General features: G+C 35.7%; 1 protein-coding gene across 3 annotated transcripts in view; it reads left to right on the top strand.

Moving 5' to 3' along the window:
- Positions 1-15,634, top strand: part of l(2)09851 (WD repeat-containing protein 1 l(2)09851) — a 45,229-nt gene that overhangs the window by 19,314 nt on the left and 10,281 nt on the right. For 2 of the 3 annotated variants that reach the window (XM_090380543.1, XM_090380545.1), the window contains exons 3-4: positions 983-1,193; positions 3,995-4,137. In XM_090380543.1, coding sequence (XP_090236669.1) covers positions 983-1,193; positions 3,995-4,137 — 354 coding nt within the window. The remainder of the gene's footprint in view (positions 1-982; positions 1,194-3,994; positions 4,138-15,634) is intronic. The other variant, XM_090380544.1, reaches the window with a different exon arrangement.

The raw sequence follows: 15,634 nt of genomic DNA on the forward strand, positions 1-15,634 counted from the left end.
CCCCCAGGTCCTTTTCATTTTCCCCTATCCCCGAGTGTAATACAACACAGTTGGTAAGTTAATTTGGGATTACTGATACCCATATGCAGTACTGTACCTTGCATTTGTAAGTGTTAAACTTCAACTGCCATTTCTCAGCCTGTCGGCCTAATTTTTTTAATCTTGTAGTATTAGCTTATCCTGATTACTGTCATTAACCATCCTGCCAACTTTTGTATCATCTGAAAACTTTGACCTTAAGCCTTATATATACCTTAATCAGCATCATTAATAAATATAGCATAATGCTGACCCCATATAAACGTGGGAAGAAGATGAAGAAAGAATAAATATAGCACCAGCAATGGGCCCAGCACTGAACCTGGGGGACTCCACTAATAACATCAGTCCATGAAGAGCAGTGCTGTTAATAACCTTCTCTGCGTTCTCCCATTCACCCATCGCTTTATACAGAGCAATAACTTGCCCTTAATGCCACTTATTGCAGTATTTTCAGTAAGCCAGTCTGCCACTAACATGCTGCCACTTTATCAGAGAGAAGACTGAACAGTTTCTAAAATAAATAGTTTTATGAGAGAAATAAATAAATTCAATTCTATCTATGATTCAACTCTATCTAAGGAATACTGTTGCTACATTTATAAAAACTGGCACCTGCAGGCCTTGGACTGAAGACTGGATACTTCATAAATGGAATCTACAATTCCATTTCTTTCTCCTAAACCAGCCTGAACAAGTGTGTCAGTCTGCCACCATCCATTCATGGTTCAATCCCAATTCAGTGAGCTTGGATTGAAGACTTGAATTGCAGCTCAGAGACCACACTTGGAGCCTCCTGGTTGAATCCATTCCTGTTCCTTATTTTAACCAAAAAATATAGTTTTAAAAACTTCTTGAAAATTTTATTCTTTCATGTTGTTACTTTGTTATTATTATTTGTTAATGATCTCCTTTGTTATTTCTTTTCCCTGGGTCTGTATAGTTAAAATTTTATGAGGATCATCCCATTGCAGCCAGCTGGTCTGAAACAGGTAAAGTTCACCTTTGGGATCTGACACAGCCTCTTTCAGCTGTCAACGATCACCGTCTTCTCTCTCGTTATGTCCGTAATGATGAGTCACCAAAACCTATATTTTCGTTTGGAGGACATCACACAGAAGGATTTGCTATTGATTGGAGTTCTGTAAAATCAGGTAGGAATATATAATAATTTTCTCTTTATAGTAAGATATAGTAATTATTTATCTCTTAATAGTATTCTTGGTAGCTAGTTAACATAAAAATTTCTATTTCCAAAAATAGTGTCTCTTATAGAAAAGCCATTAATGCAGGAAACAAAAGCTTTCTGTGAAAACAACATTCTTATATTAAATTATATTACACTTTAAAAAAAGACAGATTTAAGAAGAAAATTGCCTTTACTTAAAAAAGTCACACAGGTTAACAGTCCCCTCCCCAAAAAAAAACAGCATAAGGCAAACAAATAAAAATAAAAAACACCAGAAAATAAATCTGGTGTTTTATTATTTTAATATGCCAGCGTATTTTGGAATCTGATCTCCACAAAGAAAATGTACTGAATTGCCACTTGTCAATCGCTCCTCACCAAATCATGCACACTGTCAACAGCTTCTGGAGTGATGGAAGTTGCAGGTCTTCCACAGTGTGGGTCATCTTCTAGGCTCTCCCTCAATTAAATTCTGCTCCCCACTTCTTAACCATGGAATAGGAAGGGACATCCCCCCCCACAGTGTTTTAACCGTTGCCTCATGAATTGCCTTTGATGTTAGTTCCTTTTTTTGCAAATATTGGATGACTCCACAGGGACTGATTTTATTCATCCTCATTCACACAACTTTGTTGACTTCAGGACCCTTAATTAAAAAAAAAAAAATTAACTGAAACTGCATGTGGGTTACTATTTGAAGTATTATGCATTTAGTACAGAAATTTTTAAACTGTACCACAACCTTTTCATATTCATGTCACAAACTTTCAAATACCCCTTGTAAATGCTGCTATATCTTATCTCTGTGTGTCTAAGTAATTGTGACACAGTTTATAAGATATGACTGCACAAAGAAAATAAAATTTAAAATTAGAGGAAGAGATTTTGGTTATTGCCATTATTGCCCAATTTTGGTTTACAAAAGGGGAAGTTACCTGAAATTCAGATCCAGAAATTGATGAAACTGAATCATGATACATAAATAGATTTAAAAGATAAAATTACATCAAAAAGAGGTAATGCCGAGTTTTTTATGAATTTGTTTTTTTTTTTTTTTTTTTTTTTTTTTCAAATTATTTTATATTGTTTTTTAAATCTTGATTTTATTTTTGAAATAACTTCACTCTAATATTGGGCAACCAAGTCAAAACAAGAATGGATTAAAATTTCATTGAACTAAAAACTCACTCCACAAAGGCCACTGCTAGTGAAAAAAATTACTCATCAGGGCCCAGATATATTCAAATTACCTCATTCCAGAAAGGTTTAACAACTAGCACTTCCATTTAAAATGCTTCCTGTTTTTATCACTTTTTCTGTGGTTTGGAATGACAGACACTAATATAGCAATGACAGAGACTGATGTCTAGAAATTGTTTATAGTGCAGTTTGTTTAATTCATTGAAATCATTTCTTCCATAGGTGACATTTGTCACCTATTTATTTAATTCCCTGATATCAAGAAACCTTGCACAGTACAAAGAGCTTCAACCTTTTGAATATCCACCACCAATTACCTAAGTGCCAATTTCCAGATAGTTCTCCAATTGGGTGAAGAAAACTTAGTTAATTTCAAGCTCTAAAACTCAGTCTTCCCTTATTTTTCTCAGAAAAAGTCTACTGCTCCTATGCTCATCTTTGATGGCACCTAGATTTTTAAACACGATCGCATATCTCTGTTAGGGATTACCCTGACTTCTAATGATTAGAAGTCAGGGTATCTCTCTTGGCATAAGCACATCATGAATATTGCTTTCTCTACTTTAAAAATACTGGGTTTTCTTTTTTTCCCCTCTCGCTGCCTTACTTTTCTTGTAAACAGCTGCACTCTTTAGAAAACTCAAATCTCCCCTTTCATGGAACGTTGTTCCCAAATCTGGGGTAGTGCCCTGAAACCTCTCCCAAGCTTCTAGACTTCCAGTCAGTTTAATTAATGACCTGTGTCCCGTAGATATTCAGTTTCTGTTAATGCCTTTTCTGTAGATACAGATACTGGACAAAAAATTAGTTGCCAGTGTAATTTTCAGTTGATAGCAACAGTCATGCTAAAGCATGAATCGTTTCATGAATTCTCATTGGGGAAGGATTCCCCCCCCCCCCAGGTGTAAGATTTGCTAACTATATCTCCAATTGATGATATGAAAGAATTCCTCCAGTCTGCAAGCAAGAATTGACTGCAAACCTCCCAAGATGATTAACAAGTAGCAAATCTGTTATACTGTCACATGAAACATGTTTTGTAATAGTCTTTATTATTTGTTACATTACAGTTTACCAAAGTTAATATCAGAAAATTTCTGGGTGGTAAAGAGGACAGTGTGTTAATTTGACTGTTTGAATTTGCAAAAGTGAGGCAAAAATAATGTGCAAAAATTTATTTACAGTATGAACATTGGGTGCATTTAATTAATAAATCATTAAGTAAATATAAGTTCCAAAATTTGAAATAGAAGGGTCTTAAATTGACACTACTGTATCATGTTATGTATACAGCCAGTTTAGTGTAGCCAAAACTAAAAAAAAAAAAATAATAATAATAATTGTCTATTATTAGCATACTGTAATCATCATCTTACAAAATATAAGGTGTGAAATGATAAGGGGAGAATCAGTTTAAAATTTTTCTCAACTTTTTCAAATCAGATTCATATATAGACAAAGCCTTTTTATTCTCCATTGTTTTCCATCAAAATGTTTATGTAATTATCACAATAGCAATAGGAATTCACTATTTCTTTTGAAATTCATTTTACATTTTTGTTTCAGGAGTTCTTGCCACTGGAGACAATCATAAAAACATTCATGTATGGAAACCTCACGAAGGTGGAACGTGGAATGTGGATCAGAGACCATACGTTGCACACACCTCATCTGTAGAAGATCTTCAGTGGTCACCAAATGAAGCAGATGTATGTATTTCCATAGTATAATCATATATACAAGGAGTATTTGAAAAGTTTCTGGTATGTCATGGAAAGAGCGAAGCAATCTGGAAATGAATCTGGCCTTGTTTTGGGATTTGGAGGCTGGTCCACTGGAAAATCTGCTCTCCCAGTAGTTTAATCCTCCACTAATTACCTCCATGATTACCCACATCTTGTCATTAACACACTGTGACCAACATAGTTGCCATTTAAGGTCCACAAACATGATACAGTATTCTCACATCTTTTTTTAGACCCCCATAATAGAACCCACTGTTTAGGTCCTCTAACCACTCATTGCATGAGTGACTTAATTATCTGTTTCCAAAGTATTGCTTTCAAATGTGTATTTACAACACAGGATGGAAAAAATGAAATATTTTTTGTCTCAAAAACTGATGCCATCAGTTAGTACAGTTGTTCCTCGCTATAGCACAGTTCACTTTGTGCTCGTTTGCTATAGCGCTTTATTTTTTTTTGATACTCTGTCCCAGTGTTGTGCTCTGTTCCCCCAAAATGTCACTATTCATTTAAAATGGGGGGAAAATTACCCGTTAACAGGTGTTGGGATGCCTGAGAGGCTCTGTTAAAAAAAAAAAATTAACACATTTGCTGCTGGAATGCAAACTTGTATCAAAATAACCAGCAAAAAGTTGTGCCTTAATGCAAATACGCATTCATTCAATTTCAGTCAATAAATGGATGCTGTAAAAGGAAAGGCACATGAAATGAAATAAACAACTGCTTGCTTGATATTAGCTCACTGATTGAACCATGGGCTATTTGCATGCATTATGGTTGGGATTTTGTGTAGCAACAATCGCACTGTCTAGAGAGTGCTATAAAAACTGTATTCTTGTTTTACAGTAATACCCTTTATGTTCTTTGCTTATGTTGAAGTTAATTTTATCTAGTTTTTTCCACAAGAAGAAAAGGTATATTTTCCACAAGAAGAAAAGGTAAAATTTTTTGAAAATTATGCTTGCTGAATTTTAATTCTTTAATTTGTAAAAAAAAAAAAAAAAAAAAAAAAAGTCATCCTTATTCCGTATGTCTATTAATAAAATTTTGTATGAAAAGTGGAAAAGTGTTTTCCTATAAAATTTTGACCTAGAGAGTTGTTATAATGGATCTACAGCCTTGGACGTTAGGACTGAAAAGGATGGACAGTATGTTGAAACTGATGACATTGAATCAGCTCTTTATAATATGTCATCTGATACTGAAATAGGATTTTGTTCAAGCGATGCAGATTCTGCATCTCATTCAAATATCATTGTTAGAATGCTACAAACAACAGATGCCAGTATTATTTGGAGTGATGATTCTTTACATATGAAATCCCTTCCATTTACTAAAAAGCAGTGCTTAGTTGTTCCAGCACCCCAAGGCACACAAAAAGGGCCCTTCACAAATATAAGCAAACATGTTAATGCTCTAGTTCAATTTTCTGGTCAAGTGCATTTCAAAGGGGTATTCTTTGATTTAAATCAACTTTTAGTCGATACTCTAATTAATGAGAAAACGGCTGAATCCAGCTAAACTGGAAATGCTGTAAAACAGTGGTTCCCAATTTTTTATCACTCACAAACTTCAAATGTCACTTCAATCAAGTGACATTTGAAGTTTGTTGTTTGTTTGTTATTTGGTTTTTAGGAGCATTAGCAACTAAGGCCATTGCTCCGAGGATATGCGGTGGTCATTTCCTGACCTTTCCGCATCCTCCGTATTTGGTGGTCACGGTCTCGAACCCTGGTCTAATCAAGAAGCATGTGCTACGCACTGCTGCTCCTGCCCACCTGGCTACGGAGGCGCCCGACATTTGAAGTTAGAATATGTATATTCATAGCACACCTAAATAGCAATCGCCATTGAACTCTATGGAGCTCCCCCTAATTTGATGGCACACTTAAAAAGCATTGTGTCATTCTGGTTAGGAACCACTGATGTAAAGCATTTTCAATTTATGACAGGGAGAAATTTTGAAAGTTGTCTCTTTATTGCCCCTCATAGTTATGAGGACTCTTCAATAAAGAATGATCATAATTTTTTGAAGGAACAACCTTACTGCTTACTATTTGTAGCTGAGCCGTGGAATTTAAGACCTATCCAAGCTGCATCACATAGCAACTGTGCAGTTGACTTGTGCACACGGTGTGACCATGGTGATCAGTCAAGTTTATGCCTGTTCAGTTTTGCCCATGTAACAATGGACATAACACATGAGGAACAGTACACTGCTCTCAAATTTTGTTTCCATCTCAAGAAAACATTAGCTGATGCATATGAAATGTTAAAAGAGGTTTATGGTGAATCTGTATTTCCATATAGTACAACTCACTGATTGTTTAGAACGTTTAAAGATGGATGTGATTCAGTTACAAATATCAGTGGTCCTGGAGCTCAAACTTTGCTGTCGCCACAGAAATCATAAACACTGCTTCTCTAATCTTGTGAGATCATTGTATAACAGTAAGGCAACTGGCAGAGATGTTGAGAATATCAGTAGGAAGCACACATGGTAATTTCTGTGACCATTTGCATATGACACGTGTTTGTGCATGCTGGGTTCCAAGACTATTCACACCTGAGCAACAGCAAGTTCTCATGGAGGTTTGTCAGGAGCTTCAATGGATGTTTACTAGAAAGGGCGAGATTTTGCATAAGGTGGTAATGGCATATGAGACATAGCTTCGTCATTTCAACCCAGAGATTAGGCAACAAAGCTCTCTTTGGAAGTCTACACCAAACACCAGAAAAAGCAAAAATTGTGGCTTTTGCAGAAAAGGTTATGGTCATCTTTTTTTTTTTTTTTTTTTTTTGCCATTCAAGGAATGGTTTACCAGCATGTTGTGCTGTCATATGTTATGGACTGTTATGGAACCTTACTTGAGAACTGTCCTGCACACTTTGTGGAACCATGTTTGTCACAAATGACCACAAATAGCACTACTCAGCAGTACTGTTTTGAGTTTAGTATTGGTTTACATATTATTTGCATTAGATAGTATGAACCAGAGCTGTAATGCTCAATACATTCTACGTTGATATCAATATTTTTAAAATAATAAGAGAAGTTTACCTCAATATAGTACGTAAACACTTCCATGTGATACTCTCGAGAAATTAAAACGAAAAAATCTAAAAACTTACATTAGAGTAACAAATAATTTAAAAAATAATTAAAAATCAATTTAACACAATAAAACTCAATTTAACGCAATTAAAAAAAATAATAAGAAAATTAATTAAAAGAATTTAACGAAAAAAATTGCAAAACAATTTTCCTTCGTGAAGCTGATGACACTTCAGGAAGGAAAATTGTTTTGCAATTTTTTTCGTTAAATTCTTTTAATTATTTTTTTTTAATTGCATTAAATTGGTTTTTAATTATTTTTTAAATTATTTGTTACTCTAATATAAGGTTTTCGATTTTTTCATTTTAATTTCTGGAGAGTATCACATGGAAGTGTTCTATGTAAACTTCTTATAATTTTACAAATATTGTTTGCATGCACAAAGTGCATGTAAATGATATGGTAATAAAAAAAAATGTGTAATAAAATAGCACTACTCAGTAATGCTGTTTTCAGTTTAGTTTGTTTTGTGCATGTAAATAAATAATATGGTAACAAAAAAAAAATGTATAAGATATAAATAATTACAAAGTTGACAAAATAAGGAGTTGCCACACAACTTACAAAACTGACTACTCGTCAGGTGTCAGTGGCAAGGATTGCAAGTAAAATAGCAACATGCATCTTCATTTCTGATGTAAACCACAAGCCAAAGGGTAAAAAGCATAATTGTAAATAAAAATGAGAATAAAATTTTTGTTACCAAAATAATGAAAATAAAATTTTGTGAACAAAATAAAAAATTTACAAGGATTAAAAGGAAGCTTTTTTGAAAATGACTTGTGATCTTTAGAGTTGACATTATGAAGATGAGAAATTAAAAACTGGAATTGACAACAGAAATTTCTAGAAACCTATAACTTATTAGTTTAATTTTTTTTCCAGGGCCACTCCCAGGGTCAATGATGATCAACATATGCTATGTACACATTTTATAATTATTTAAAAAATTTTAATTTTCCATCTTTTATATAACCACAATACCTTATTAATATTGGTATCACCATATTGCATGTTGATCTTCACAGAAACAGAGAACCATTTATTGTTTGGGTGGTTGACCCCAGACGAAGTCACCCAAATTGTAGATATAGAACGATAACATTTTGTGTATTATCATGTATTTGCATTCCTTAACTATCTAATTTTTTTTTTTCACCTAATTCTATAGATTTACCTAGGTATGGATGTCTTGCTTTTCACTATTCTTTGCCATATACTGTTACATATGTGTATATTATTTGTGCTAACTAATAATATTATATATACATATACATACATTCAATTTCTGCTGCATGCCTTTTCTATAAATATTTCCATGTTCTTCCGAGTTATCATCTATAATTCCACTTCTTATTTTTGTAAATAAGAAGTGGAATTTTAAGTTACTAATTTTACCTCTTCTTAATCCTTCTACTTCTCCTCTTTGGAACAACTTTCTTTGTGTATATTTTCTGAAAATTACAATCTACAGAAATTCAAGTAAGATAACATGATGTATTTTCTGTCTTCTCAGCTTTCAGCCCAGTCACAGTACTGGAGTATTATACAAGATTAGATTCAAGTACCTTTTGTGTTTGGGATCTATAATATATATATAAAGTTGTATTAATATTAAATTAAGTATGCATAAATGGATGTGAAAGTTACTCAAGGTGCCAGTAACTATAAGGGTGAGGAAAGTAGAAAAAGAAGAGTAGTAGATTTGTGAAAGGTGAAAGAATGTTAATATCCTAGAGGTTATGATGAATTAAGTAAATTATGGGCGGAATTGCCAAGCCAATTTAAAGTGGGGAAACTTTAAAGTAAAATTAGTACAACAAAATATTAATAAAATGCAAATAAAATGAAAATGGTGTAGCTGTCATCAGATATGGGGGAAGAACATTTTAAGTTTTAAGTAAATGGTCTAATGTGGGTAATGCAAAAATGCTTGATGTCAGCTGAAATAAATATTGATACATGATCATGTATTTCTTAAGGGGACTACACCTGACAATGTATTAGGAACTGCATTTCTATACTTGTCCATAGTAGTAGCAGAAAAGTGAAAGCCCAAAAAAGCAATGAAAATTAAATTAGCACTTTCTAATACAATATGTACAAGGTAGTCCCAATGCAGTGTAATTTATTTAGGTAAAATAAGTATCGAGTTGGGATAAAAATGGTTATCAGTATGTTTAATATAAATATGTAGAATATGGTGTAGGATTTAATTTTGTATAGATAGGAAATCAATGTATTTTAAAAATAGATTTGGAACAAGCAATTGGTATAAGGGTGAGGTATTAAATTGAGGATGGGGAAGGGACAAAGGAGTATTTTAAATAAATAAAGATGAAAAATAGCAAAGAAGTAGGATAGTAGGAATGTTCGTTTCACCCTCATATTACACTAATAGTTTAACGAATGGGAAAAACTTTAGAATTAGACAGCAGAAAGATAAAAAACCATAGAAAAAGTTATTAAATAACACTAAGCTTGCTGGGGTTGTGAAGCCCAACCTTGTAGTAAGGGCTCTGGCATTTGTAAGCATTAGTATAAAAGGGAGCTAATACCAAATGCTTGTATTAAAAGGAAAAATATGTGTCAAAACATGCCGAGAAACGAATCTAAAACGAAACCGAAAGTATGATAAGACAGTGAAAGTGTACGATACCTGGAGTATTTCAAGAAATGCAAAGAAAATGAGCTGGCTGGAAAAATAAAAGTGGGGAGCTGAAGTTGAAGTGCACAAATTCAGTAGAATAGATGAATGCATGCAGGCTTCAACCAAATGAGCAATATATCTACATGTTGAAGCAATTTATAGCAGCGAAGCGGACTTAATAATAAGCTGTGAAGAAATTCAAAATAGCGGGAAGATAGAGACCTCTATAATCGTATTTAGAATACAAGTGCATGGAGATAATTTATAATTAGCATTGAAAAAAGGAAAAGAAAATGAAACATGGTTGGAATATTACTTTACTGTGATACAGACAAACAAAATTAAACATTATGGTGGCAAAAAACATATACACATTAGACCAAGTTTAACACTTGATCTAACGTTATAATAAGGCTACGTTATAATAAGCTGAAAAGTAAACATCAGAGTATGGTAAACTCTGATGTTTACTTTTCAGATATTTTGAGAAATAAATAAATTAATAATTATAATCTATCCAAATTTGGATGAAAGTACATCCAAGCAAAAATGACTGGTTTAAATCCATACAAATAAGTAACATGGTGACATGGATGATTGTTTTCTGCAGCAGCATGTTCGAGAGGCAACCAGAGAGGGTAATACTCTTGATCTGGTTATCAGCAGTGATCATTCGTGTATTAAGAATTTGCAGATAAAGGAACCACTAGGTGGCAGTGTTCATAGTGTACTGATGTGGGATTTACTTAAAGATATAATTACCATCAGGGGTAAAGGAAAGGGTTTTTGCTTCCGTAAAGGTGAGTACAGTGGTCTCAGACAGTTTTTAAATTCTGTACAATGGGATCAGCTGACGATGTTACCAACAGTAAATTCTAAGTGGGAAGCATTCAAGGAATTAATTGTGGATGCTACTAAAAGTTTCATACCTATTAAGAAATATTGTTCAAGGTTTAGGCCTAAATGGTTATCAAATGAACTAATGAGACTCGTGAGAGAGAAGAAAAATGCATGGGATGCATATAAATTATCAAGCGACTCAGAAGCTTATGGCAGATATAAGCTAGTCTCTAAACAGGTCACAAAGGAGGTTAGGCAGGCAAAGGCAGATTACTAGAAATCTTTGGCAAAAGACACTAAGAAAAACAGCAAGGATTTCTTTACTTATATAAACTCTAAAAGGAAGGGGATGAATCTGATTGGTCCACTTGACATTGATGGTTCGACTGTTGATGATCCTGCTCAGATAGCAAACAAACTGAATCAGTATTTTGCATCTACATTCACACATGAGGAGTTATTAAGGTTTGAAAATGGCAGAAGGTTATCAAATTGTAGTAGGGTGCTTAATAATTTTGTAATAACTGAGAGCAAAGTGGAGGAGAAATTGTTGAAGTTAAACATAAGAAAGGCACCTGGGGTGAATGGGATCTATCCAGTTATATTAAAGGAGGCGGCAAAGCAACTAAGCAAACCATTAGCCATAATTATGAGATCATCCTTGGACTCAGGGGAGGTCCCCATGGACTGGAGATGTGCAAATCTATCCCCAATTCACAAAGGAGGATCGAAGGGTGACACGAGTAATTACAGACCAGTTATAGTTTAACTTCTGTTCTGGGTAAAATAATGGAGTCACTGGTTAAAGATGCATTGCAGGATCATCTAGACAAGACTGCAGCAATAATTCAGACACAGCATGGGTTTAGTAAATGAAAGTCTTGTCTGACAAATTTGATAGGATATTATGATGTGGTTACAAACGAACTGGATGCAAAAAATAATTTTGATATCATATATTTGGATTTCAGGAAAGCTTTTGACACTGTTGTGCGTGGAAGACTATTGTACAAATTGGAGCAGAGTGGTATTAAGGGTAAGTTGCTACAATGGATAAAAGGATGGTTGAGTGGGAGAAGACAGAGGGTGGTAATTAATTGGTGCTGCTCTTCGTGGAACAGAGGGTGGTAATTAATGGGTTCTGCTCTTCGTGGACTAATGTTATTAGTGGAGTCCCACAGGATTCGGTGTTGGGTCCTCTTTTGTTTTGTATATTTATCAATGATATTGATGAAGGTATATCAGGCTTAGTGTTGAAGTTTGCGGATGATACAAAGGTTGGTAGGGTTGTTAATGACAGTAATGGCAGTGTGCTACTGCAACAGGATCTAGATAATTTTGGCAAATGGGCTAAGAAGTGGCAACTGAAGTTTAACCTTGACAAATGCAAAGTACTGCATATGGGTAGAAGTAACCCCAGAGAAATGTACCAACTGTGTGGTACTACACTTAAGGTGGTAGAAAACGAAAAAGACTTGGCAGTAATTGTGCAGTCAGATATGAAGTTTTCTAAGCAATGCAAACAGGCTGCCAAGGCAGGTCATGGAGTTTTGTCAATGATATAGGAATTTTGCTAGCAGGGAAAAGGAGGTGATTGTCCCTCTGTATAAGGCAATGGTCAGGCCATGCCTTGAGTACTGCGTACAGGTCTGAAGGCCTCATTTTAGGAAGGATGTAGATTTTCTTGAGCGTGTACAGAGAAGGGCAACGAGATTGGTGAGGGGAATGAAGGGATCCTCTTACCAAGAGAGGCTTAAGTTCTGCAAATTGCATTGGCTGGAGACTAGGCACCTGCACGGTGATCTGATTGTGGTGTATAAGGCCTTGAATGGGTTGAGCACGCTGAATTCTGATGGGATCCTTCCACTTGTTCAGCTTACGAACCTAAGGGGGCATAAATTCAAATTAAGAGAAGACGGATGTAGAATAGATGTGTGGAAATTTGCCTTTAGCCAGCAGGTGGTTAATTTGCTGGAACAAACTTCCATCTGTCGTTGTGGAAGTTGATAGGTTGAATAAATTTAAGGAGGAACTGGATGGGCATTTGGAGGGAATGGTGTGATGATTTTTTTTTTTTTTTTTTTGGCTGATGCTGCATAAGCTCATACACTTGATTTCTTGCATCACATGCCACTACTACTACAAACTTCCATCAGTCGTTGTGGAAGTTGATAGGTTAACTAAATTTAAGGAGGAACTGGACAGGCATTTGGAGGGAATGGTGTGATTTTGGCTGATGTTGCATAAGCTCATAGACTTGCTTTCTTGCATCAAATGCCACTACTACTACTACTACATAAAACCAAAGGTGGTGCAGTTATGGATCTGATTATAAAAGAACATGACATAAAATAACATGAAATAAGGCCATGTAAAAGAAACAATTCCAAGGAAACATTTATAGTATAGCAGAACAGGAAATAATTCCATGTGTATAATACTAGATAAATCCACAGGCAGTATCGGGTATGAATATACTGTTGAAATAGTAGTAATAAATGAAACCAAGGAAAAAGAATCAGTAGACATTATATCCAATAATGAAGTTCAACAAAGAGACACAATATCTCCAAAGTTGTTTACTGCTGCACTGAGAAAGCTTTCAGGAGATTAGACTGGTCGCAGAAAGGAGTCAATGTGAATGTAGTAGTAGTACTAGTAGTATTCTTCTTTTTCTACTTTTCTCACCCTTATAGTTATTGGAACCTTGATTAACTTTCACATCTATTTATGCATACTTAATTTAATATTAATACAACTTATATATAGGCACCTCCGTAGCCAGGTGGGCAGGAGCAGCAGTGCGTAGCACACACTTCTTGATTAGACTGGGGTTCGAGCCCATAACCACCAAATACGGAGGATGCGGAAAGGTCAGGGAATGACCACCGCATATTCCCAAAGCAATATGGCCTTAGTTGCTAATGCTCCTAAAAACCAAATAACAAACAACTTATATATACTCTTGTATCCTTTAATGCTGCTTTGCGCTTTTAGGTGCATCTGTCATACCTGATTTATATTTATTAATCTTGCATTCACTGAAACCATTTCATCAACTATATACCTATTTTCAGGCCTCCGTAGCCGAGTGGGCAGGAGCGGGAGTGCAGTAGTACACGCTCTTTGAGTAGACCGGGGTTCAGGCCCCTGACCGCTGAATACGGTCGACCTGCCACCCGCACTGGACCAGCGTGGCAGATTATGGTCCATTTCCCTCAGCATGAATTGTTGAGGAGGCTTCCGCCCTGCAGTGGGTTGATAATGGCTGCACTTTACTTTTTTTTTTTATACCTATTTTCATATGTAACTCTTTAAACATTACCTTTAAGGGGGTTACATTGAATACCCATGTATATTAGCATTAGCATTAGTAGAGGTATATGATGCAAGAAAGCAGCTTATGCAGCATCAAAAAAAAAAAAAAACTTCCACTTCACCCCTCTGTTCGTTCGAAATACCTGTCCAGCTGAGCCTTAAATTTATTTAGGCTCTCAACTTCCGCAACAAGGGATGGAAGTCTGTTCCACCAACCAACTACCTGCTGGCTAAAGGCAAATCTCCGCACATCTATCCTACCTCTGTCTTTCCTCAATTTGAATTTATGCCCTCACAGGTGATTATTCTGAGCAAGAGGCAGAATCCCATCAGCATTGAGCATGCTCAAACTATTCAAGGCTTTATACACATCTAACAGATCACCTCGCCGGTGCCTAGTCTCCAGACACTGTAATTTGCAAAACTTAAGCCTTTCTTCGTAAGAGCAACCCTTTGTTCCATTCACTAATCTTGTTGCCCTTCTCTGTACTCTTTTCAACAGCTCTATATCCTTCTTGAAATGAGGCCTCCAGACCTGTATACTCAAGGTGTACTCAAGGTATACTCAGGCCACACCCTCAAGGTGTGGCCTGACCATTGCCTTATATAAGGGAATAATCACCTCCTTATCCCTGCTAGAAAAATTCCTGTATATCATTGATAAGACACCATGAGCTACTCTTGGAGCCCGTCTGCACTGCTCAGAGAACTTCATATCTGCCTGCACAATTACCCCCAGGTCCTTTTCATTCTCTACCACAGTCAGTGTGGTACCATAGAGTTGGTACGCTGCTCTGGTGTTGCTGTTTCCCATATGTAGTACTTTACATTTGTCAATGTTAAACTTCATTTGCCACCTCTAAGCTCATCTGCTCAACCTTTCCAGAACCCTGCCAACCTTTGTATCGTTTGCAAACTTGGACATTAAGCTTGATATACCATCATGAATATTATTTATAAATACAGAAAACAATAATGGACCCAACACTGAACCCTGAGGGACTCCACTAATAACATTAGACCACAATGAGCAGTGTCCATTGATTACCACTCTCTGTCTTCTCCTTCTCAGCCATCCCTTTATCCATAGCAGCAATTTGCCTCCAATGCCTCACTGCTCCAATTTGTGCAGCAGTCTTCCATGTGCAACAGTATCAAAAGCCTTTCTAAGATCCAAGTATATATTATCAAAATTATTCCCTGCATCCAGTTCTTTTGTGACTGCATCATAGTATCCAATCAGATTGGTCAGGCAAGACTTCCCCTTAACAAAACCATGCTGTGTCCGAGCTATAACTGAAGTCTTGTCTAGATGATCCTGTAGTGCCTTTTTAACCAGTGCCTCCATTAATTTTCCTGGAACAGAAGTAAAACTCACAGGTCTATAAATACTTGTGTCAGCCTTTGATCCTTCTTTGTGAATTGGGGGTCACATTTGCACATCTCCAGTCTATGGGTACCTCTCTTGAGTCCAAGGAAGCTCTCATAATTATGGCTAAGCATTTGCTTACTTCCTTTGCTGCCTCCTTTAATATAA

Source organism: Mastigoproctus giganteus, chromosome 8 (genome assembly GCF_048544385.1).
Source record: "Mastigoproctus giganteus isolate SK-2022 chromosome 8, ASM4854438v1, whole genome shotgun sequence".
NCBI classification, from domain to species: Eukaryota; Metazoa; Arthropoda; class Arachnida; order Uropygi; family Thelyphonidae; genus Mastigoproctus; species Mastigoproctus giganteus.